Here is a 24,179-nt window from a genome sequence, read left to right as displayed (position 1 = left end):
GCCCCCGGCAGCGGGACCACCGGGGGCAATGCCGGGAGGAAGCGGTGCCAACCCCACAGGCGCAAAGGGAAACAGAAGCTGCAATGAGGGACATTAAAGGGTTTATTCATGGAAACGAGTAACGGCTGAAAAGCCCCCCTCCCCCCCACCATGCTGTTGCCTCAGTATCAGAGGCAGCAGTGTGGGGGAGGGCAGGTAGGAGCCAGTGGGGGAGGGAGATGGCTTTTAAGCAGGATCCCAGTGAACGCCAGCTCCCACGGAGCCGCCTACCCCTGCAGCAGTGTGGGAACAGGAAACGGGGGGGAAGGGGAAGGTGACTCCGTGGCTTAAAAGCCGGCTCCCCCCAGGCACTGGGGAGGGGGCTAGCGTGTAACCGTGAAGGTTAACCCGTGTGCCCAGGCTCATCAGTTAACCGTTCACACAAATGCAACGGCACAGCCCAAGCTGAAATCCCTTCGCTTGAGCTCCGGATGGGGACGGCTGGGCGGCAGCTCGCTGAAAGGCTTAAAAGGAGTCAAGCGCCGGGGAGTGGGAAGGCAGCAACCCAGACCCAGCCTGGACAGGAGAGCTGGAATCTGACCCTTCCCCAGGTTGATGGCCAAGTACCCCTCCATCCTTTCCACAGGCACCTCGGCTGAGCCTTGAGGGACGCACGGAGGGCTGGGGGCAGCAGGAAGAACAGCACAAATCTCCCCCCCGCCCCAGACCCCGCAGCACACAGTGGAAACGGCAGAGCATCCTTGACCTTCTCAGACGGGCTTCCCGCCTGCTGGATTAACCCCGCGTGCGCCAGGCAGCCGAAGGGGTTTGCTCCCAAGATAGAAAGGAACCTGCAGAGCCTGCTCATGGACACCTGGCAGCTGGCCGCCCTTGGTCGCACAGGGCCAGCTGCTGGGGAGTGGGTACCAACGTCCCCAATCTTGCAGCCTCTCAGACCTACCAAGAGTGACGCGAGAGCATCAGACAGTGGGACTGTGCAACCAGGAGGACACCCACACAGACTCCCAGCAAACCCTGGTAGAAGCAGCACGACCTCCAGAGTATCTGGAGGGAGATGAATGCATCTGGAAAGTGGCATAAAGGAGCTGACCTTGGGTCGGAGAGCCCATTCCTTGGGGAGCATGGAATTTCTGCTCAGAACCCCCTTGGATGAGGGACCTGGAGAAAGCGAGCCAGGAAGAACCTAGTTTGCTGGGACAGTAGGGCTACGAGACAGGTCACGCTGATACTGGACACACAATGGCCTTTCAGCATGTAATACCGGCCTCTGTGCATGTCCCCCGTACCTCGGCATGATGCATCATTTCTTGCTAACAAGCAACCCTACCGGCGAAGCGATATATTTTCCTGCCAGCCGGCATCTCCTCTGGGACTGCCGGATTCTTTTCCAGCCGTACAAAGAGAGCTCTTGTCTCCCTCATTAGTCTGGCATTCCTGGCTTCCAAATACAAGCTCAAAGGACTGATTCACCATAAATCAGAGCTGTCCACAAAGTGATGGTCTGATCCCAAATATTGGCTGCACAAGATGCAGGGCAGCATTTCCCCAAGTGCAGCACAACACCCCGCCCCACCACAATGCCCCTACTTTGGAACCATTCGCACCGGTGATTACCCAAGGTGGAGGCCGGGCTCTCTTTCCTCCACAGGTTTTTAGGATGGAAGTTAAGAGTCTATATTTCAAGGGCATTCACGCCTGCAGCTGACCTGACCAGAGCAAGGTAAAAAGGCTGAAAACATTTTCCATTAATGTACATGCCTTTCTGATTTTTGAAGGCCTTTGCTAGGATCTTCACAGGCACCAAACACTAAAGGAGTTTAGTGGCAGGAATTTGAGGACATGACATATTTTGAGCCAATACTGCAGAATATTGACAGGAAGAGAATTCCTGGCTCAGTTTTCAGAACCCTAATACTAAGATTTGTGTTCATCCTAAGACGGATGAAACAGATACCAGGCCCGCCCAATCAAACCAGCTCAAATGCTGGGCGTCAAATACAGTGACTTGCTTGCAAATGATCTATAGGCTGCAAATTACTTGCCGAAATTATATCAGAAGGCTCAGACAATAATCCACTCTATTTCAGGCCAATTTGCAAACGGAAAAAAGAAGTGAAAGTCAATAAATAAGTTGTCCATTGTGAATCATTACTACAGATTTATCCCGACCTTAAGGTAAAGTGCAATGGGGAAAAGCTACTGTTTATATCCATGACACTCAGACTTCAGTAGTCAGGAGCCAAATTAGCAATTACCCAAAAGAGCCAAAGTCGTGTGAATTCACTGTTTCATTTATTACAGCTTATTACCCTCACAGCAAAATGACTCACCAAGTAGTACTATTTTATCAATGACAACTGGTTAACATAGTAAAAGCACCCTGATTGGTTAATAATTAAATCAAACCGTGTTTTAAAATTACATGCTGCAAAGAGTTGGGGAGGGGAGCATGCCAAAATCTTCCAGGCGGTACATCAACTCATCTCGATATTTGCCTAGTTTTACAACAAATGACATAAAAAGCACAGACAGTCGGCACAAACTGAAATTTCATACAATTACTTGCTCATACTGCTTTATGTACTATACGCTGAACTGTAAGTACAGTATTTAAGGAAGCAATTTTCAGTAACAGTGTGCTGTGACACTTTTGTTTTTCATTCTCGTGTTGTAAGCAAGCCGTTTTCAAGGGAGGTGAAACTTGTGGGTGCACAAGACAAATGAGGACCCCCCCCCGAGGAGTACAGTAGCTGGGAGGGGTCAACAGCCACGCCCACGGCTCACTCCAATGTACCCTGCTTTGAAACCAGGAGAGGATTACACCACACTAGGGTAGGGCGTTTCAAACTTCTTTTCTCATGACCCAGCTGAAGAAAATTGATGATGTGACCCAATATAATTTGACTGGAGTGTGGGCTCCGGGGTGGGGCTGAGGATGAGAGCTTTGGGGGGCGGGAAGCAGCTCCGGCTTTGCGGGGCAGAAGGGGCTTACCTTGAGTGTCTTCCAGTCAGCGGGGGGCGGGGGGGGGGGGGGAGAGGGGAGGCTAAAGGCAGCTTCCTGCCTCTCCAGGCGCGGCAGACTATGCTGCGCCCCAGAACCAGCCAGCAGCTGGTACCCAGCCAAGGGGAGCGCCGAGCTAGTGCTCAGTGTGGGGCAATGCACAGAGTTTGCTGTTCCCCCCCCCCACACACACACCTTGGAGCTGGGCCTGTTGCCAACCACTTCTGGGGTGCAGCACCATCTGTGGTGCAGGACAGGCAGGTAGCTGCCTTAGGACCCCCACTGGTCACCTGATCCCCCTGCAACAACAAGACTCAGGGCCTGATGTGCCAGGACCCCTTACTGGGTCGTGACCCATAGTTTGAGAACTACTGCGCTAGAGTACTTTAAGTGTACATCTGCGGGGTCTACATGGATGCTTGATGGGGTGTGAATTTACCCCACACTTCTCCAAACTAACAGCTGGTCTACAACAGAAAGTTACGTGGGTCCAGCTACGTCACATGGGAGTGTGATCACACACACACACACACACACACACACACACACACACAAGCTGATCTAAGCCCCAGCATAGAGAGCAGTCAACAGATAGAAGAATACTTGTGGGGAGGTGGATTTACTAGCGACTGGAGTGCAGATGTTCACCAAGTGTTTGTGCAGACAAGCCCGTAATCTCCTGACCCTAATTCATGGTTCAGAGGTTGGAGCCTGCTACCTCCCGAAGTCATAGGGCTGTGTGTCCACTGCAACACAGAGATGGTCTCCACATTTCTCTCAAACACACACGGTCTGCCTCCCCCCCCCCCCCTGCACTCCCATCTTATAAGCTCTCATCCTGTTGAGAAAGGATGCTCTGTAGGGCTGGAGTCCCTATAACCCCCCCCCCAAACCACTAGGCAAGGCTCCCTGCTGCGGCTGTCTACACACACCCTCAAGAAACACCTATCACATCCCCCGTGTGAAGGAGAATCCTGCACGGACATTTCCACTGAGTCCTACTGAGCTGGCTAATGGGGTCTGTACCCCTGAGCCCAGGGGGAAAAAAAAAATCACATTTATGTCCCTTAGAAAGCTCAGTTTCGGCTGGAAGCCTGGATCAAGCAACTCAGGGGCAACCAAGCGGCTCTTTGGTGGCTTTCTCCTCTCTCTGTGCAGCATGATTTGCAGCGAGGATGCACCCAGCCTGCAGCAAAGCTCCTTCCCACAGACACCTTTATTATTTGTACTGCGGGAGCACCAAGAAGCCAAATCAGGGGACCGAGCCCCGTTGCGCTAGGCACTGTACAAACATCCGGGCCTGCTGTGGAGAGGGCAAGTGGCTACTGACCGACGGGGTGGCGCGATCACAGGATTACGCGCAGCATGACAAACAGCAGTCACAGCACCCCAGTTGCCTGGCTCGGCTGAAGGGTATTTTTAAAAGCTTGTCCCCTCAGAGGAGAGGTTAGAGCCGTAGCCGGAAACCTGAGATCCATTCCTAGCTCTGCCACAAGCTGCCTGCCTGACCCAGGGTGAGTCTCGCTAAGCCTCGCTTTCTTCCATCATAAGGGATCATAGCAGATTGCTCCCACGCAGGGCACGGTGCGGTGCTCAGATACCACAGCAGGGGACCTTTTCCAGCACTGAGGTCTCTAAACGATAACAGAGAGGTACATTGAGCCCCTCTGCCCCCTCCCTCCACATTCCCCCCAGCAAGCAGGGGCTGCCCCTCTGCAAAGTTACTGGACCTGGCCAGGCCTGCATCTCTCCTGCCTTGCACCTTTCACACCGTGAATCAGCACTCTTGGTCACATGGGGGGGGGGGGGCAGGGCAGCATTTAACATCCCCTTTACATTGCTGTGGAGGAGTCCTGCCCCAAATCGGGGGGGGGGGGGGGGGGGGGGCTCACAGGGAACACAATGCCAGCAGACGCTCCGAGCAGGGAACCCCCTCCCCCCGGTGCAAGCCAGCAAGCAGCCCCACCCTTGCGGGCCTTGTGACATGCCGGCCATATGGCTGGAGGGGCCTGTGGGAAGGGGGAAAGGGGGAGTTAGAAGAAGCGGTCAGAAGGCACGGCTCTCTAGCTCTCCCGGGCAGCTGGTCTAGGTTATGCCAAGCACTGCGCAAGTCCTTGGCAGCCTCCAAAATCCAGGAAGTGCAAAGATGGCACAGAGCCACCCTGAGCTGTGCTGAGCCAAGCAAATGGACCTGAGCAAAGGAACAGACTGCGTCGTTAGGCTGGGTGGAAAGCCAGTATCTTGCTCCCAGGAACACTCAGACCATCAACATCCTTCCTTGTAGGTGCAAAGTACGTCACAAAAGAAAACCCAGTTAGCCCTCTTTCTTGCCCTTACGTTCCCAGGTGCTTTCTGCACCCCCCATGGCAGGTTTCAGAGGTAGCCACGTTAGTCAGTATCAGCAAAAACAAGGAATTTCTTACGGCATAAGCTTTTGTGAAGGACAATTCACTTCCTCACTTCGTGTATCTGATGGAGCGAGTCGCCACTCATGAAAGCTTAAGCCATAATAAAATGGTTAATTTTTTAGGTGCTACCGTGCTCCTTGTTCCTCCGCAACCTAGCTCTCCCTGCTTGGCCAGAGTTTGATGTACTGTCCTTTCACCTCTCCCAAGGGCTGATCAGCCTGCAGGTGAGTTTAATTAAAGCCAGAGAAGGAGGACATGTCAGGTGCCATCACTCCTGGTGCGAGATCTGGGTCACAGTGTGCAGGCCTCAGCCTGGAAAAGGCCATTCCATTAAGTTCCTCCTCTCCTCCCAGGTAAGTGGGAATAGAGGAGAAAAGAAGATCAAAGCAGATTCAAGGGGGAAATAAATTCAGCTCTGAACAGATCAACCTGCTTCCCTTCCAGGGGCTGCCCAGAGCTGAAGGGGGCAGAATGAATGGGGCCTTCTGAGTGCCAAGGATTGTCTGGCTTGCTGCAGACACCCAGCATCCCAGGGTAGGTCAGGACAAGAGCCAGAGGCCTGGAAGGAGACAGTGGCGGTTTAACCACAAGAAAGCCGGACAAGGGCACCTGTTCAAAGCTGGGAGCTGTGGCTGGGTTTGCCAGGGTAGGAGCCGCACCGGGGGCGGCTGGATGCGCTGGGCACAGCCTCCCCTCTCCCTGTGCAGTTTGCTCAGACACGCTCCGCTTCCTTCCCCAGCCCCGCAGAGCTCCCCATTTCCAAGCCTGAAGTGGGTCCAGGAAAACCCTTCGCTCCCCCCGTCTCCCTATAGCACCGCACCCATGGGGGTCATACACACCCAGCACCCTCGCCAAGGGGCGGCCACGTCACCGCGTGTCCCCAGCAGCCTGGGATACTGGGCGAGGCCCCCAGCTGGACTCTGGGAAATGCACCCCCCCCACACACACACACACTGAACAAGCCACGTGCCCTCCAGCCTCGCCACCCAGGCCTTGCAGCAGCCGGCTGACCAATGCCAGCGGCCCCCTCGGAGAGATGGGGGCAGATGAAAGCTCCCGGGCCATGAAACTTTCCCCATCGCGGGGCCGTTCGCAGGAAGAAGGTCCCAGCCCAGCCGGGCTTCTATTAGCGAACCGCCCTCCCGTGTTCCCCGCCCTGCCAGCGCCGGGAGCCCGCCGGGGCTGGGGTGGGGTGAAGTTGGAGGGGGGCAGCCCCGACCCAGCGGCTTGGGGTCCCGCCGGAGTTTGCAAACTTCGCCCGCGCGAGAAGCGGCCTCGGCTGGCTGCCCAGGGCGCCCCCTGTCGGGCGTGAGCGCGCAGCGCCGCCGCCGCGGGCCCCAGGAGCGCACTTCGGGTACCGGCAGGATCCGCGGGCAGAGCGGCCGGAGCCAGCACAGCCACCCCCCATGGCCGCTCCGGGGGGGGGGAGGGCAGCCCCCCTGCTGGCCTCTACGGCCCCCGCGAGTCGCCTCCGGTCCCCACACGCTGCACAGCCCGGAGTCCGCATGGGAGGCGGGAGCCCAGCGCCCGTCACCCCGCCTCTGGGCGTGGGGGGCTGATCCCCAGTTCTCCTGCCCCCGGGGAGCTCGCTGGGCCTGCCCCCCGGGGCAGCTGTGCGCAGGGCTAACACGTTTCCCTTCAGGGCCGGTTGGTTTATTTCAAACATCCGATGGGGGGGGGGCACATCAGCCTCCCCTCCGCCAGGCTGGGGTTCCCGGCCGGGGGCCCCGGAGGGTGGCTGACCCTGAGGAAGGGGCTGGGCTCCCCAGCTCCCAAGCGCTGATCCTTTTAAACGGAGAGGAAACGGGGGCAGCGGAGGCCGGGGAGGGGGGGGGGCACCACACAAGTCTTCCGCTGCCAACCCTTTAAGTCCAACTCCACCTGGATAGTTAGTTGGGGGGTTTACACGCCGAACCCGCGCAGCTCCGGAGTGGGACCGCTTGCTGGAGCAGGAAGGGGGCAGATTCCCTGACTTGTGGGTCTGGGCGCAGCTCCCCCTCCCTCCCACGCGTGTAACCCCCTCGGGCGGGCTGGTTTCCACGCACGCGGAGCTGGCGGCGGTCGCGTTCGCACCGGACGAACCGCGGCTCATCAGCCGCAATTTGCGGGAGATTATTTTTAAATAGCAACTCCACAATGCACCGTGATTGCCGCTCCGCAGCCTCTTCTACCGGGGAGCGACTGGCAGCCCGAGAGCCGGTTCTCCTGCAGCCACCAGCCGCCGGGAAAGGACAGGGCTAGCTCGGAACAAGCCCGCCGAGTCCCAACGAACCAGCCCCCCGCCCCCCACGAACCATCCTCCTTTGCAGCCCCCCCGGCAACTCCCAGCTCCCCCCACCCCCTTTTGCAGCCCCCCCGGCAACTCCCAGCCCCCCCCACTCCCCACGAACCACCCTCCTTTGCAGCCCCCCCGGCAACTCCCAGCCCCCCCCACTCCCCACGAACCACCCTCCTTTGCAGCCCCCCCCGGCAACTCCCAACCCCCCACCCTCCTTTGCAGCCCCCCCGGCAACTCCCAGCCCCCCCACTCCCCACCCTCCTTTGCAGCCCCCCCCGGCAACTCCCAGCCCCCCACTCCCCACCCTCCTTTGCAGCCCCCCCCGGCAACTCCCAGCCCCCCACTCCCCACCCTCCTTTGCAGCCCCCCCCGGCAACTCCCAGCCCCCCCACCCCCCACCCTCCTTTGCAGCCCCCCCCGGCAACTCCCAACCCCCCCACCCTCCTTTGCAGCCCCCCCCCGGCAACTCCCAACCCCCCCACCCTCCTTTGCAGCCCCCCCCCGGCAACTCCCAGCCCCCCCACCCCCCACCCTCCTTTGCAGCCCCCCCCCGGCAACTCCCAGCCCCCCCACCCCCCACCCTCCTTTGCAGCCCCCCCCCCGGCAACTCCCAGCCCCCCCACCCCCCACCCTCCTTTGCAGCCCCCCCCGGCAACTCCCAACTCCCCCACCCCCTTTTGCAGCCCCCCCTGCAACTCCCAGCCCCCCCCCCCACTCCCCACGAACCACCCTCCTTTGCAGCCCCCCCCGGCAACTCCCAGCCTTTCACCCCCCACGAACCACCCTCCTTTGCAGCCTCCCCCCCCCCCCGAAGTCAAGCCCTGCTCCCCAAGAAGCCCTGCCCAGAGTCTGCTCCAGAAACTAGCCCGGGGAGGGGGGCGCTGCGTTCCCCAGATGAAGCAACAGCCCAGCTCCTTAACTGGAGCTAACCGCTTGGTCCCGCGTCGCCCCCACCGGCCCAGGGCTCGAACTGGAGTCGCGCTGGTTTACACCAGGTGGACTCGGGGGGGGGGGGGGGGGGCACTCACCCAGCACCAGGTCCAGGAGGTCCCACAGCAGCCAGCACAGCCGCAGGCAGCTCATCTTCCGCATGTTGGCCCCCGCGAGGAAAACTCCATCTGGTTCAGAAGCGCCCGAGCCGCCTGCACGGCGGGCCGAGGAGCACGGGACAGCGGCGGGGGTCAGACATCGCTGGAGTCCGGGGGAGGAGGGGAGGGAAGAGCCCGGCTCCCTGCCCGAACCAAGCGGGAGAGGCGCCGCACCTGGGCGGCTGGCGCGCTCGCTCCTGGCTCGCCGGCTGCCCGAGGAATCCAAATCAGCTGCCCGAGTTTAGGCTGAAATCTGCGCTCCCCCGCCCCCTCCCCCGCGTCCCCTCTTGCGCTGGCGCCGGTGCAGGAGACAGACTTTCCCTTAATCCTCGCGGGCTGCTGCGCTCCCGGCCTCTAAGCCGATTTATTGCAGCGAGAGGGAGACAGCAAAGATCAGCCCCCCTCCCCTTCCCACGGCCCCCACCCTCGGGGGCTTGTTTTAGCTGCTTAACCCTTTCCCGGCCGGCAAAAATACACCGCCCCCCCCCCCCCCGCCAGAGCCTCCAGCCTCCCCCGCCCCGTTCGCGCGTGTGGCTGGCGCGGGCTCACAGCGCAGATGGGGAGCAGGCGCAGGTGGGGGGCGGGGGGAGACGCAGCGCAGTTCAGCTGCCCCCGTGCGCTCTGGTGAAAGTTGTGACAGCAGCTGTCGTGATAATCCCCGTCACTGCAGGGCTGCGCAGAGCGGGGGGGGGGGGGGGCAGGATCAATACCCCCCCCCGTTGGGCACCCCCTGCCCTAAAGCAGCGCCCCCGCCCCGGCCCCCAATCCCGCAGTGCAGCTGGTCCAGGCCCCCTTTTGCTCCGCACGCGGCAACCAGGGCGACCCACGAGGGTCAATTTTTTGCTGGTTTCTTGCCCTGCCCTGCTCCCTCCCTGCCTTTCCCGATGCCCCCAGGCCTTGATTTGTATGTGTAAATAGTTTCCTGTTGTCGAGGGCAAGAGCGCCTACTAGTTAGAGCAGGGCCTGGGTTCAAGAAAAGGGAGGCTGGAAGGCAGGGCTCCTGAACTTTTGTTCTGTTGCTGGGAGGGCGCTGAGGCCCAGTGGTTAGAGCTGAGGTGTGTGGGGGAGGGGAGCAGGGCTGGTGGGTGGGCTCTCCGCTTAGCTCTACCCAGAACTAGTCTAGGAGTCCAGCAGGGAGCTGGAAGCCAGATGTGCCAGGGTCCATCAAGGCGTGAAGAGGCAAGCAGGATCCTGGGTTCTACCCTGGCTTTTGTTTGAGCTGGGGGTAGAACTCCTGGATTCTGCTGTTTCCCTGCATAGAGTGGGGTCAGAAAATGGCCTTTTTTCTCCTGTGAAAAAAATCTAAAGAGTCTCCCCCCCACACTCTCTCTCTCTCTCTCTCTCTGTATTGTGGGTCCCTGTGTTTTCAACACCAAGCCAAACATTTAGGTGGCAAACATTTATTTTTCTATGAAAAAAAAAAATGTTTTGGACCAACCCCTATTCATTAGAAAGTGGTCTGAGCAGTGCTACTCTAGCAGGCTATAAATTCCTCCCCCCTCCCCATCCTCCTGCAACAGACTTTCCCTCTCCGTTAGGGAGACATCACTGATATTGTAACAAATCCAGAACCTAGGACTTCATGGTATTTACTAGGCTGTGCCCTTTTCCCATCCAGAATGTAGCAGCCCCCTATTTTTTTGCTCCAGCCCCTCACATGAGCTGTAGAAGAACCCATCTGGGTTGTTAGCACTCTACCAGAAATGGGTGGGGGTTCTGTGGGGCCCTGGGCTTCCCCCCCCCCCCCACCAAGAAAATGGGGTCAGGACACAGGAGCAGGCAGGAGTGGGGTCAGAGTTCTGGAGCTCCCCAATTGGTTGTGATTCCTGGGCATGGGCCCCCTTGGCCTGGTGACTCGTCTGCCACAGGTGGTATAAGGGCTAAGACTCACAGATGAGCAGTTCTCCTTTCAGCCAGTGGAGGGCAGTAGTGCACATATACAGTTGGCCATTCTGTACAGGATGGATCTGAAATCTGTTCCCTGGAAGATGTCCCAATGAAGAGGTTTTCCCAATTAAGCGGAGTGGACTGTGCAAATATGTTTGCCTAAAGAATGCGAAGGTAGGGAGCCAAACCAATGAGAGCCAGGCAATTCCACACTCAATCTGATTGTGTCCTTAGCTGGCTGGGCAGCACCTTCTCATCTCTGCCTCGTGAAAGGCGGAGCTAAGATGCAAATGCCAACCCTGAATGACAGTTTCACAGCTCTGCTCTCCCTGTTGCTATCTTAGCATAAGAACCAGAAGACAGGGGTCGGGGGTGCTTTTAATTTAACGGCTGTAATCGACATGCGCTCTGCACTTCCTCACTTGGTGAGGTTTCTGCCTAATATGCCCAGTGAGTTGGGCACTGGGCTAGGAAGGAGGAGGCCTTTGCTGTGTTTTTTGGCTCTGCCCTGATGTACAGCTTCACCCCACCTCTCTAGGCTGAGAGCCCCATTCTCCTCTATGTACAGGAACATCGGCTGGGTCATACATGTGGCCCAGAGGCCTGGCTGACAGTAGCCAGCACCACATGCATCAGAGGAAGGTGTAAGTAGCTCCAGCAGGAAGATGTGGGATAATCTACCCCCACCTCTGGTCTCTAGCCCAATATCTATTAACCAGAAATTGATTTAAACCATGAGACTTAATATCCCGCCACCCGCTTTCTTTTAAAAACTCTGGCTGTTTGTGTGATCCATATAAATGGCCTCTTTGAATTTTGGCCTGGGGCTCAACTACGTCATGTGGCAATGAGTACCACAGGTTAATCAGGCACTGGGTAGCAAAGCACCTCCTTCAATCAGCTTTTCATTTCTCTTGTCTCCTTGTTCTTGCACTGAGACCCGATGCTCTTTCTCTACCTTCCCTCAGCTATTTGTTGTTTTACAGATGTATAAAAAGTGCTCTGTTTTGCTTCCACTCAGTTTGAAACTCCGCTCTAGTCAAAGCTGTGCAAAACAATGTTTATAGACACTCAAATGTCAATGAAGCCCAATCAATGGACTCTTCAGCTTAGAAAAGAGGAGACTAAGGGGGATATGCTAGAGGTCTATAAAATCATGACTGGTGTAGAAAAAGTGAATAAGGAAAAATGATTTGCTTATTCCCACAATATAAGAACTAGGGGTTACCAAATGAAATGAATAGGCAAACAAAAGGAAGCTTTTCTTCACTCAGCACACAGTCAACCTGTGGAACTCCTTGCCAGAGGATGTGGTGAAGGCTAGGACTTTAACAGGGTTCAAAAAAGAGCAAGATAGATTCATGGAGGTTAGGTCCATCAATGGCTATTAGCCAGGATGGGCAGGAATGGTGTTTCTAGTCTTTGTTTGTCTGGAAATGGGTGACAGGGGAGGAATCAAGTGAGGATTACCTGTTGGGTATCCCTCCCTCTGGGGCATCTGGTATTGGCCACTGTCAGCAGACAGGATACTGGGCTAGATGGACCGTTGGTCTGACCCTGTATGGCTGTTCTTATGTTCATACAGCCAGGATGGAATCAAATTATGAATCTCTATTTCCCCCTCCCCATCCATTTAAAAAAATACTTTTTGCTACTCTTGCACATTCTGAATAGAGGTAGGGCCTCAGTTTCCCTAGCTGGAATACTAGTATTATGACACTTACACCCTTTTGCCCTAGGGATGTAATAGTGTAATCGATTAAGCAAATAACCGATAAGCAAAAGCTTATCAGTTAATGTTATAGACTACATGCTTTCCCCCCCTGCCCCTTGCCAGTACAGTTTTTAGCAGGCTGGCCAGCAGCCTGGCTCCGTCCTGGTTTGTGCTGAGTCCTTGACCTACCCCCTCTGCAGTTCTGCATTTAAAGTGTATTAGGAGCCACGCGGGCAGGCAGCCCGGCTCAGTTCTGGCCCCCACTGGGTCTGAGAGCTCAGTGCCCCTTCCCCCACAAACAAGGACTGCTGCCACCCTGTGCTGCTGCCTCTGTATCAGAGGCAGCAGCATGGAGTGACAGGCAGCCAAGCCACAAGGGGAGCTGGTACCCTGTGCTGCTGCCTCTGATACAGAGGCAGCAATGCAGAGTGGCAGGGGGCTCCTCAAGAGTGGGGCTGAAGGATTATGGAATAGTCGAGTAACCGATAAGAATTCGTGAGGTTAATTAACTATTCAATTAACCGATATTTAACATCCCTACTTTGCATTGACTATTCCATTCTGCAGCCTCTTAAGCTGCCTTCATGTTAGTATATCAATGCATTGTAAAACACTTTGAGGGCCCTGGCGGAAAACCATCAGAAGGGCTATCATGATTTTTAAATCTTCTAGGTTAAAACTTACGTTTTAAACAAACAACCCCCCCTGCAAACCAGCCTCAGACTCGGTGTCAAAAGAGAGAAAAAAAAAGAGAAATCAATTAGTTCTTAAAATTCCTTAGAGGGAGCTGGGTTCTCTGCCCTTTTTCATCTCCCAGTGAAAGCCTTGGTTACATATTGCAAAGGAATGAGGAAAAGGTTGTATGTTAATAAGGTCTAATTTTATTTGATCATGGATTTGACAGTGCTGCAGGTCCCCTGTCAGTGAGATGCTGCTGTAGCTTTTGGGTCTTAAATGTCTGTATTGACATGAGAATAAAGAAGCAGAATATGGCAAGACAATAACAATGAAGTCTGGGGCTCTGTTTTTAGAATGAGCCGCTTACAATGGGATGGAGTCAGGACACACTGCTGCAGCTTGGGAACCCTTGGGTTCAAATTCCTGCTCTGCCACAGGGTTCCTGGGTAGCCTTGGGCAAGTCCCTAGCCTGTCTCAGCTTCAGTTCCTTAATGATACACTGGAAATAATAGCACTGCCCCGTCACCCAGGGGTGTTGAGAGGGTAAGCCCAATAACGATCAGGAGGTGCTTGGGGTAACATCGTAATAGGGTCTAAAATAGAAAGCTGGAGTCAGCTGGGTTTCCAAATGCATTCAAAATGGGGCCTTGCAGGGAAACATCTGACAAACAAGCAACTTTGGATACCACCCCACAGGATGAGAGACGAGCTGGGAGAGCTATGCAAAAGCATCGCTGACTGCCCGGAAGGGCACTGCAGTGCTTAACATGCCAGCTAGATGGGCCCCTCCTGAGCGGTGAAGTTAAGGTGTGGATCCAAACTCCCCTCCCCTGCAGGGTATTTCAGATCAGAGGCTACATCTAGACTGCAGGCTTTCTGAAGAAGAAGCTTTTCTGGAAGAGATCTTCCGAAAAAACTTCTTCCAAAAGAGAGCGTACACACTGCCAAAGCGCATCGAAAAAGCCATCTGCTTCTTTGAAAGATAGTATCCACACTGAATGGACGCTCTCTCGCATTTAAGCTGTGAATGCTGTGGATGGAATGGCCACTAGGGCACCTGTGCTTTTTCCTCTTCTTTCGAAAGAACTCCCTCTTTCCCGAAAAAGAGCTCTTTCGGAAAAAGGCTGCTTCCTCGTAAAAAGGGGTTTACCAATGTCGGAAAAAACCCTCTGTTCTTTCGATTTTTTCCCCTCGAAAGAACGCGATTGCAGTGTGGACGTAAGGGAAGTTTTTTTGGAAAAACAGCCGTTTCTCCAAAAACACTCGGTAGTGTATACATAGCCTGAGCGTGCAGCCATCCTGTCTCTGAAGTAGAAACACAGGGGTTGCCATAACGGAGGAGACTCACACACTCCCTCGTCCTGGTCTCTGCATTGACCCTGTGAAAGACAACACGTGATCCATAATGCATCTTGTCAGTTCTGAAGTCTGGTGACAGGAGGAGAGGACCCCCTTCCTGACTCCCTTCATGGGACACCAGCTCCCGCCTGCCACTGTCTGCGCTTGCAGATCTGCAGCTATTATTAGCATCTATAACCAAGCTCGGCGTGAACGACAGCCACCGTGTTTGTCTCAAGGCCTCCCTCAGCCCCGGATTTCACAGGCTGGGTACCATAATTAGCAGGTGTTTTAATTCCACATCCTGCAGGTTTGCCGTCCTTGCGGTGCACTGACTCGGCTTTTCTCCCAGGCATGCTATAGAAGAGCGGCACGGAGCACAGCCGGAACACTGGTTCCAAACCTTTTCTCTCTCTCACTCGTAAGGAAATCCTGATCCAAACCCTGGCTTGGGCTCCTCTATGTAATATAACAAGCCAGCACCCCTCCCCCCCAATCCAAACTCTAGAAGACCAGATCCAAATCTAACAGGGCATCCACCCACATACATCAGAGCTGGGTCCTACTCCAGACCCTAACTTCAGGACTCAGATCCTTCCCTCGTTACACAAGGGAAACTGACGACAAACGGATGGAGCTGGCGTTTGGAAGCTGGACGTAACAGTACAGGAGGCTGGGGTTCCGTCTCACCTTTCATCTTGTTCCTCCTGCTTGCCGCAGGTCAGTGTGGGAAAGGCCTGGGATCTTCCAGCATTCACCACATTCCCGTCCCCTCGTTGCCCATATACCTGTGCTCCGTTTCTCCATCATTACACAGGCATTGTCTCCAGGCAGCGGGGTTTTTAAATGTCTCACCGAGAGATACAATTTGTATCGATCAGCTAGCACTGCGGGAGTTCTACTACACCTCAGTGGATAAATGGGCACTTAGAAGAGAACAGTCTACCCCAGCCTTTCCTGGCGGGGCTGGTTTTCCTCCCATCAGTTCTCTGGTGTTCACTCACTCCTTTAGAAAAGAGGCCTTTGAGAAGCAGACGGCAAAGTCAACAGCAGGTAAAAAAAAAAAAAAAAAAAAAATCCCTGGAACTGGCGCAGAATTAGAGATGCGAAAAGGAAGGTTTTCACCCTGGGAAAGTCACATTGTCCTTTAAGGGAATGCAAATGTGCCGGCTTGCAAGGGAACATGCCGACGTTATTAATGCTCTTATGATTTTGGTGGAATCTGCCTGATAAATAACGATGTAAAGAGGACTTCTTTAAGCGCTGTCTCCCACACACACACGTAACCGATCCCTGCTGTCACACACAGGAAGGCAAGCGAGTGGACTGTCTTCCCTTTCCATGGAGGAAAATTGGGGAACGGATTAGCAGACAAGGACTGGAAAGATTCCTGTGCAGGCCAGGCATCCTGTTCTTCTTGCCTGGAAGGGCCTTTCCTATGTAGCTGGCATTTATTTTGTAGAACACGAGCTAAACTCTTTACTCACATACTTCCAGTGGGGTTGCAGCAGCACAGAATTTGGCTCCGTATTTTGTGGGGTGAGGTAGAGGAGAATAAGCTTGATGCCTGATGCTTTCCATGACAGCTGGAGAGATCTTGACTCCTAGAATCCCAGGGCTGGAAGAGACCTCAGGAGTCAATGAGTCCAACCCTCTGCCCGAAGCAGGACCAACCCCAACGAAATCATCTCAGCCAGGGCTTTGTCAAGCTGGGACCTGAAAACCTCTAGGGATGGAGATTCCCCCCCCCCCCCCAGGGACCCCATCCCAGTGCTTCACCCCTCTCCTAGGGAAATAGTTTTTCCTAATATCCAACCTACATCTCCCCCGCTGCAACTTGAGACCATTGCTCCTCATTCTGTGTCACTTCCTGCCTTTGTTGCCTTCTGGGGCCAGATTCAAGAGGGGGACAATCAATTAGCAGTCTCCTGTTTGGTGGGGACAGCTTTGACTATGGCCTGTCCATTACTGCAGCCTCGAGAAGCTAGCCAGAGACCCTCTTCATCCACAAAGGAGCAAGAAGGGAACCTCACCATTGGCAGAGCCATGCTGAACTCATCCAAGCAGATGTCACCCTTGGTTCATTCATGTACTGAGCTGAAGCCGGTCTCAGCCCACTCCCCAGGAAATGGCCCTTTGGACAAAGTGTCTGTGTAACCACCACAAAGCGGATTTGAACCAGGGACATCTGGAGCTTAGTCTAGGAGCCTCTACAGCTTGAGCAATAAAGCTGGCTGGCACCCAGCTTAGGCTGCAGTGCTCTCTTGTTCTTAGCTCTCGCCATAACTGATCTAAGTGCCCCTGCATGGGAGAGTGAACCACACTGGGTGTGGAGGTTACAGCTGTACTTCCTGGCATGAACTCCTCATGGTGCTGCTGGTATGGTCCACGAATAGCTGGTGTGCTCCTTGCACAGGGCAGGAGACGCTCTCTCCCAGGGCAATGGGACAGGCCACCACGTCCATGGGACCCCGTTGATGCAGCCGGCCATCCTGAGGAGCATCCAAGACACATTTCCTAAGTGCAGGTGGTTGAGCTGGTAACCTCTGGGCGTCATGGTCTCTCAGAGTCCATCCAGATGTGGCTCTCCTGGTGCGGTGGAAGGGCTGCCCAAGAGACGCACTCCACACACTGTCCCCAGATGGGCTGGGTGTTGTCCGAGAGAGAGTGACACACACACAGGACCTCACGGGTTTTTCCTGGTGTAGACACGCAGGCAGGCCCAGCAGCAGAGAGGGGGTTAATGAGAAGGCAGCCTCCACCGGACAAAGAAACCCTCCTTTCCTGCCCCCCGGCCTTTATCAAGCAATCGTTTCAGGAGCATCCCTCCTAGACCCAAGGAGCAGCGGGTCCGGCTCTCCTCCTCCAGCTGCCAGGGCGCCTGCTCCCCTCCCTCCGCCCGCCTTCTAGCACAGAGACCAGAACAGAGCCGTGTGCTATCACAGCAGAGTTTTCCCGGGGCAGGGGCTTCTGGTTCAGAAAGTGGTGACCCCAGCTGGCCCTGCCCTGGCATTGCAGGGGTTCCCCTCTGAAAGGAAATGAGGAGGATACAAAGGCGCTGCCTCCCACTGCTTCCTCTACAATCTCTGCGCAGGGCGGTGGGAAGCCACAGCTGGGGGTCGGCGTGGATGGAAACAGAGGGGGAGCTGGCAAGCGGCCAGCCAAGGGGCAGAGGGAGCTGTGGGCGAGCCCTGTGTACTCCGGCCAGCCTGCAAACGGAGAGGGCTGGCTCTGCGTGGGCTGCCCGGGATCCCCTAGTGCTTCCTTTGTGAGGAAAGAGGGGCCGAGGCTCAAGTAACTCGCTGCCAGAGACCGGGGCCAAGGAATATTTACACATCCGTAATGGCACAGCAAGTCTTGAGGTGCCAGGGCTCAGTCCTGGTCTATATTAGGCACCGGGGCCAACCCCCTCTGATTACAGCAGTGCACAGTTAGGAGCACTGTGCTTAGGGCTGCCTGTTCATCACTGCCTGGGTTCCCCAGAGTGTAGGAAGCCAGAGTGTATATAGCTCACAGAAGCAGGGTTTGGGCCCAGAGCCCACCCCAGCTGCATTGGACTGCTCCTTCCATCTCAGCTGCAGGAGCGGTCCCATGCCAGCTGCAGCCGCTGACACCCCAGGCAGGAGGTGCGATCGGCGCCCCCGCCTGCATGGCCGTCAATGGCTGTGACGTAATCATGGGGCATCGCAGCTGGCGGCGCCCTAGGAAACTGCCTAGCCTCACGGGCCGCCCCTGCTCAGCTGTCTTCTGTCACATGCTGGCAACTACTCTGACCGGTAGAGGCGAGGATGACCTTCCCAGGAGTCATGGGGCACGTCTACACAGCAGGGCTACCGCTGAAATAGGCTACACAACTTCAGCTACGTCAATCGCGTAGCCTACGTTGAAATAGCTTAGCTCGGCTTTTGGTCCTGCCTACACAGCAGGAAGGCTGAGGTAGAGCACTCATCTCTGACTTCCCTTACTCCTCGTAAAAGGAGGGGTGCAGGTGTTGGAGTAAGAAGTCCGTCCGCTCCAAATTATTTCGACATGATGTCAAAATTGCTGCTTGTAGTGTAGAGTGGACTAGGTTATTTCAGAACAACATCTGTTAATCCAAAATAACGTTGCTGTGTAGATGTATTCATGGAGTCCTAGAACACACTTGGATCAGGACAGGTGGAGCACGGGTGCAGGGTGGGACTGGAATACAGCTGGTTAACGTTTTGTGCAAAAATATGAACAAAAATTCAAAGATCCGTTCAGTGAAAAAAAGACTAGTTTTCAAAATGAACATCTCCACCCTCCAGACAATTGTTTCATCGGAAATTGCCTATTCTTTTTAGGCAACTGGATTTTTTTTAACACAGGGAATATTTCTATGAAAAATTGAGGGGGGGGGATTAGAATTTTTTTGTTGGAAAAACTCTCCCCCTTCCCTGTGGTCCGTGGTCAGGATCTCTGCCACTGTGAAGTACTGATGGGACCGGAGAAGCTGTGTTCTGGCTGCTTCTCCACACTTGCAAACCCAAGGCAGATTAATTCTTAATGACTGCATTAATCTAGGAAATAAAAAAAATAAACAGCCCCTCAGATGAAGAGGGAATGCTCCAGAGAGCCATTCCCGAAACAAACTGATCTCTCACGCTTTGTGATGCGGAGGTATTAACCACACAACTGCCTTGGCGCTGCAAGGGGACCCACAATGCTGGAGCCTTCCATGCACACCCTTGTCCGCTGTGTATCAAAGTCTTCACGCTTGGGGGAAAGGTGCTGATGAACTCCCTGCAAATATGGCACTAATGAGAGACCCTGACGATGCCTGAGCCCACGGAGCTAGCTCTGATGTCAGGTGAGTCGGGGAAATAGGAGAATGATGGTATATCCGTTGGGTCCCAAATAACCAAGCATTCCTGACCCACGTGGTTCTGTTAGCCTCTGTAGGAGGCATCTTGGAACGCCCCTTTATGGGACATCTCTACCTCATCAGGACCCAGCACGGAACCACCATTCACCCCATTCTTCAGCCCTCTTAAATAGCATGACTGTTGTCTTACTTTGAGAAGTTGTCTCTGGCTGGAGTTGATTTGCCAGGCATTGAAATGCAGCCAGCCTGTTGGGGTGCGGAGACGCATAGGGCAGGGAATGATGAACACATGTCCAAGCAGCAGCAGAATTTAATCATCGGACCTGGGGATTTGGCCAGGATGTGAGGGCTCCCCCGCCTTCTCTTGCAGAAAGAACTTCTCTTGGGCTCTGCGACAACCCAGAAAGATGATCCAGAGCAAGTTGGGAATGTTCCCATGGGATTATTTTCTTGGGTCAGAAAGTGGCAACTCCTGATATACAATCTTGTCCTGCAAAAGGGGTGAAACTTTGGTCGGGAAGGTCTCTTGGGTCCAGGATGGAATTTCTGGTCAAACCCCACAGCGGTGATCCAGAACGAGGTGCAAGTCCATGCCTGACTCAGACTAGGGACTCGCAGCTGTGTCCCCCACTTCCCAGAGGGGTGTCTTAGCCTCCCCAAAGTCTCAGGTTCATCCTGACATAGAAGGGGGGAAAATATAGATTTGAAATCTCAACACTTGGGGCAGGACTGGAAAGCCGTCTCCTGCCCAGCCCCATTCAGGACCTCCGTTTTCGGATGTGTCCAATAGACAGCCTCCTGTACGTGCCCCCAGAGCACAGCATCCCCCGTGGCTCTGTACCAACCAAACGGGAAGAGACGACTTATGCAACCAGAGCTGCTGCCTGCCAGTGGCGTAGCGAGGGGGGCTGGGAGGGGCAGTTGCCCTCGGGCATCACGCTAGGGAGCGCCAGTTTAGTCTCCCTCCACTCCCCTTCATCCCTCAGCTCGCCTGCTCCTCCTCCACCACTGTCTGGAGCCTCCTCTCCGCCCCCAGCCCGACCCTCCTCCATCTCTGCTGGTAGGTTAGTGCATGCGGGGGCCTGGCCCCAAATAGGAGAGGGCAGGGGAACATGCTATACAAGCTCCCCCAGGGTCGGTCTCAGCCATGCACCAGGTTCGGGGCCTCGCTGCACAGAAGCAGCGGCAGTGGGAATAGGAGGTACAAATTTTGTCTTTGACCCCAGGTGCATAATACCCTTGCTACGCCTCTGCTGCCTGCAAACCCCCCCCCCCCCCCCCCCAATGCAACCACTGGACCAGGCCTGGCTTAGTCGAACTTTAGAGCTTCGTGCCCACAGAGCTGACTTAGGGAGCTGTTCCTTGTCCTCCTGTTAGACCACGACTCCAGCCGGTGGAGAGCCAGGAAGCAGCAGGACAAAAGGGGGAGGCGGGAGACTCTAAGCTTCAAACCACCTGGCGAAAGTAATAAAGATCAGCAGAGGAAGCGGGAAAGCTCATGGCTTAGGAGTCACTGGAACCCTCCAGTGAAACCATCTCACAGTTCCCTGATGGATGCTCAGAACCTGCAGGCTCTTGTGGGCTCGGGTGTCCCTACATCTCCACTGCCCACGGCACCGACCCTCCCAGCCTGCAGTGCCAGAGTTGGGCTTGTGGGGCTCATGCTAGCACCCTAAAACTAGCCGCCTACACAGCTCTTCGCCAGGCTGGAGCATAGGTTCTGCGCCTCCTTTCCCCCTTCAGGGCAGAGCTGAAACATCTACCCAGTTATTTTTAGCGTGAGCACACCAGCCCAACTCGGTGCCGTGGGCAACACGGACCTACTCCTGCTGCCCCAGCCATGAGGCCCTTAGGGCAAAATCTTCCTCCCCAGCCTATGCTGTGGGTCAACGTCACACTGGCCCTTAACCTGTCAGCAGAGACCTTCACGGGTGATCCAGAAAAGGAAACACTGAGAACCAACCAGTGGGCCCCCTGGGTCTCTGTACATTAAAACCCTTGTTCTTATTGCTCATGCTTGGCTATTCCAGAAAGCTGAATCCTTGCTGCCCTTTGCATCTGTACTAACAACTCAAGGGACGCCCCCGCCACACAGTGACTCTGTCACAGAGCTGGGACTCTAACTCAGATCTCCTGCTTCCCAATCTAGTGCATTAACCACAAACCTCTGAGCACATCGCAAAAAACCCAGACTCCAGGAAGCCTGATGAAACTTGTGGTCTCCATGCAAAGACACAGCGTAGCGCTTGTAGGCTGTTCTCTCTCTGGGAGAGCTCCCTCCACGAACAAATCCTATGACAAAACAGCGATCAGCCAGGCAGAGGCAAAGTTTCAGGGGTACATTTGTGTCCAACATATTTTCAAAGGATTTCATGTTTTCCTGCAGCAAACTACTTTTGACAGCCTCCAGATTTACTCTTTTAGCACAAAAGCACTCCGAGAGAAACGTGCCGGGCATCAGCCACATTCCAGGACATTAAGGCAGACAGTAAATGATGTAAATTGTTGGATAAAAATATTGCTGTTTGTATTAGGTGTCTGGCTCTGTTGTTTTCTGCCTAGTTTTTAATTTTGTGTGAATTCCGTGGCTGGTGAAAGGGGCTGGATTGACAGCCAAGCAGACAGGAGCCCGTTATAGATCTTGCTGTAGCAAGGCAAACTCCTGACATGTTACCCCTCGCCAAGCAATCTATCCATGACCTGGAGCGACCTCTACTAGGGGTGAACGAACCTTTTGGGTCAAGATTTTCAGGTCACCGGGAGCTGCCTGGTGCACCGACCGGTTGAAAATTAAGCCACCTAATCAAGGCCTAAATATCAACGTTGGGTCCTACGTTAGGCTTCTAGGTGGAAATTATCAATGCTGCCTACGGGACTTAGAGGCCTGGTTTCCCTTACATTGGGCACCCAAATCCCAGTGTGTCCCATTCAGTCTCTCACTGACAAGGGTGCTGGTAGTGAGATTTGTGAGGGAGGATACAGGCAGTCCCCGGGTTACATGGATCTGACTTACATCGGATCCCTACTTACAAATGGGGTGAGGCAACCCCGCTCTAGCTGCTTCCCCCCAACAGACCAGGGAGACGCGAAGCTAGCGCCCCCCCCCCCCCCAGCAGACCAGGGAGACGCGAAGCTAGCGCCCCTTCCCCAGCAGACCAGGGAGACGCGAAGCTAGCGCCCCCCCCGCCCCGCAGCAGACCAGGGAGACGCGAAGCTAGCACCCCCCCCCCCGCAGCAGACCAGGGAGACGCGAAGCTAGCGCCCCCCCCCCCCCAGCAGACCAGGGAGACGCGAAGCTAGCGCCCCCCCCCGCCCCGCAGCAGACCAGGGAGACGCGAAGCTAGCGCCCCCCCTCCCCCCGCAGCAGACCAGGGAGACGCGAAGCTAGCGCCCCCCCCCCCCAGCAGACCAGGGAGACGCGAAGCTAGCGCCCCCCCCCCCCCCCCGCAGCAGACCAGGGAGACGCGAAGCTAGCGCCCCCCCTCCCCCCGCAGCAGACCAGGGAGACGCGAAGCTAGCGCCCCCCCCCCCAGCAGACCAGGGAGACGCGAAGCTAGCGCCCCCCCCGCGGCAGACCAGGGAGACGCGAAGCTAGCGCCCCCCCCAGCAGACCAGAGAGACGCGGAGCGGCTTTTCTCAGCACACACCTCAGCTTGAGAATAAAGGACTGAGGGAAGTGAGGTGTGGGAGAATAAAACTGAGCTCTGGAGAAATGTTTGGCTAGAGTTTCCCCTACAATATGTACCAGTTCCAACTTACATACAAATTCAACTTAAGAACAAACCTACAGTCCCTATCTTGTACATAACCCGGGGACTGCCTGTACTCATCTATGAGAAGCTAGACCAATACCACCAAAAATGATTGCTTTCTGCTACTCCCAGAATGTTCTGGGAAAATAACTTCTACAGGTCTTCCATGATCGTTATCAGCAGCTCAGCGGTTCTGGGGATGGACGCTTGGACATGAGCCTGCTTTGGCCTCCATATTTGGACTCTTTCTTGATCTACTTTTAACCATGCTCACATCAGCGAGACCCTTGGTTCCAGATAGAAAGGACCCAGATGTTGGGCCAATCCAAAAGGTGGACATGGCTCAGAGATTTTCACTTGTCTCATCCTGCATGTCCCCCTTGCTAGCTGCAAAACCCCCTGCTCCTGCCCCTAGCAAGCCTCCAGGCTCACTGTCGAAGGATGAGGTCTGCTAGGTTACCTCCTACCTTAGTTCCAGGATTCCAGATAATCCAACATAGCGACCAATCCAGGTTCGCAGGCTCATTGTACAGTAGTTAAAAATGTCTTTTCCGCTGACTTCAGGGAGGTTGGCTCAGGCCCACTGAGTCACATTGCAGGCCCTGTGAACTCTGTCTTCCTTGGGAGGAAAAAAGGCAGCTCTATTCTACATCCTATTGGAGCATTAGCACGAGGTAGAATTTATGACGTAGCAGCCCTGTGGCGCATCGTCTGCAGAAACAAGCAGCCCGAGGGGACGTGTTTGTTCCCCGACCACGAATGGAAACATGCCGGAAAGGAGACTAACCAAGCACAAGGACACACTAAACATCGGAAGTTGCCAACTCAACCATGGCCCTGCCACCCCTCTGCACGAAGAATGAGGCATTACAAGGCACACCCCTTCCTCTGCTGCCCGCAGCCTCAGCCATGGATCAGCTGGGTTATCAATAGCTGTCGTGGCACAGCTGCCAAGTACCCTGCTGATTAGGGCAGCTGCAAAACAAGTCCCCAGGGAAGACGGGTGAGGCTTGGAGAGGTGTTTTCATTCCATCTCAGAATGGAAACAAGAGCTTTGGGGAACATCATGAACCACCACGAGAAAGAGAACCCCATCCCCCGAGAGCCTGCTGAGGACACCTGGCTGAGACCCTGGTTCAACTCCCCAGTCTGCCTGGGTCAGGGCTGGACACGGGCTTCATACACTCTA

The 24,179-nt window shown here is 55.1% G+C and overlaps 1 protein-coding gene across 1 annotated transcript in view; it reads right to left on the bottom strand.

Moving 5' to 3' along the window:
- Positions 1-9,269, bottom strand: part of IGSF21 (immunoglobin superfamily member 21) — a 298,036-nt gene extending 288,767 nt beyond the window's left edge. Inside the window, exon 1 of the mRNA XM_075906417.1 lies at positions 8,716-9,269. Coding sequence (XP_075762532.1) covers positions 8,716-8,779 — 64 coding nt within the window. The 5' untranslated portion in view covers positions 8,780-9,269. The remainder of the gene's footprint in view (positions 1-8,715) is intronic.
- Positions 9,270-24,179: the final 14,910 nt, after the last annotated feature.

The sequence above is a fragment of the Pelodiscus sinensis genome, chromosome 23, assembly GCF_049634645.1.
Source record: "Pelodiscus sinensis isolate JC-2024 chromosome 23, ASM4963464v1, whole genome shotgun sequence".
In the NCBI taxonomy this organism is placed as follows: Eukaryota; Metazoa; Chordata; order Testudines; family Trionychidae; genus Pelodiscus; species Pelodiscus sinensis.
The sequence above is the reverse complement of the archived record's forward strand: the minus strand, read 5'-3'. Positions and strand labels throughout refer to the sequence as shown.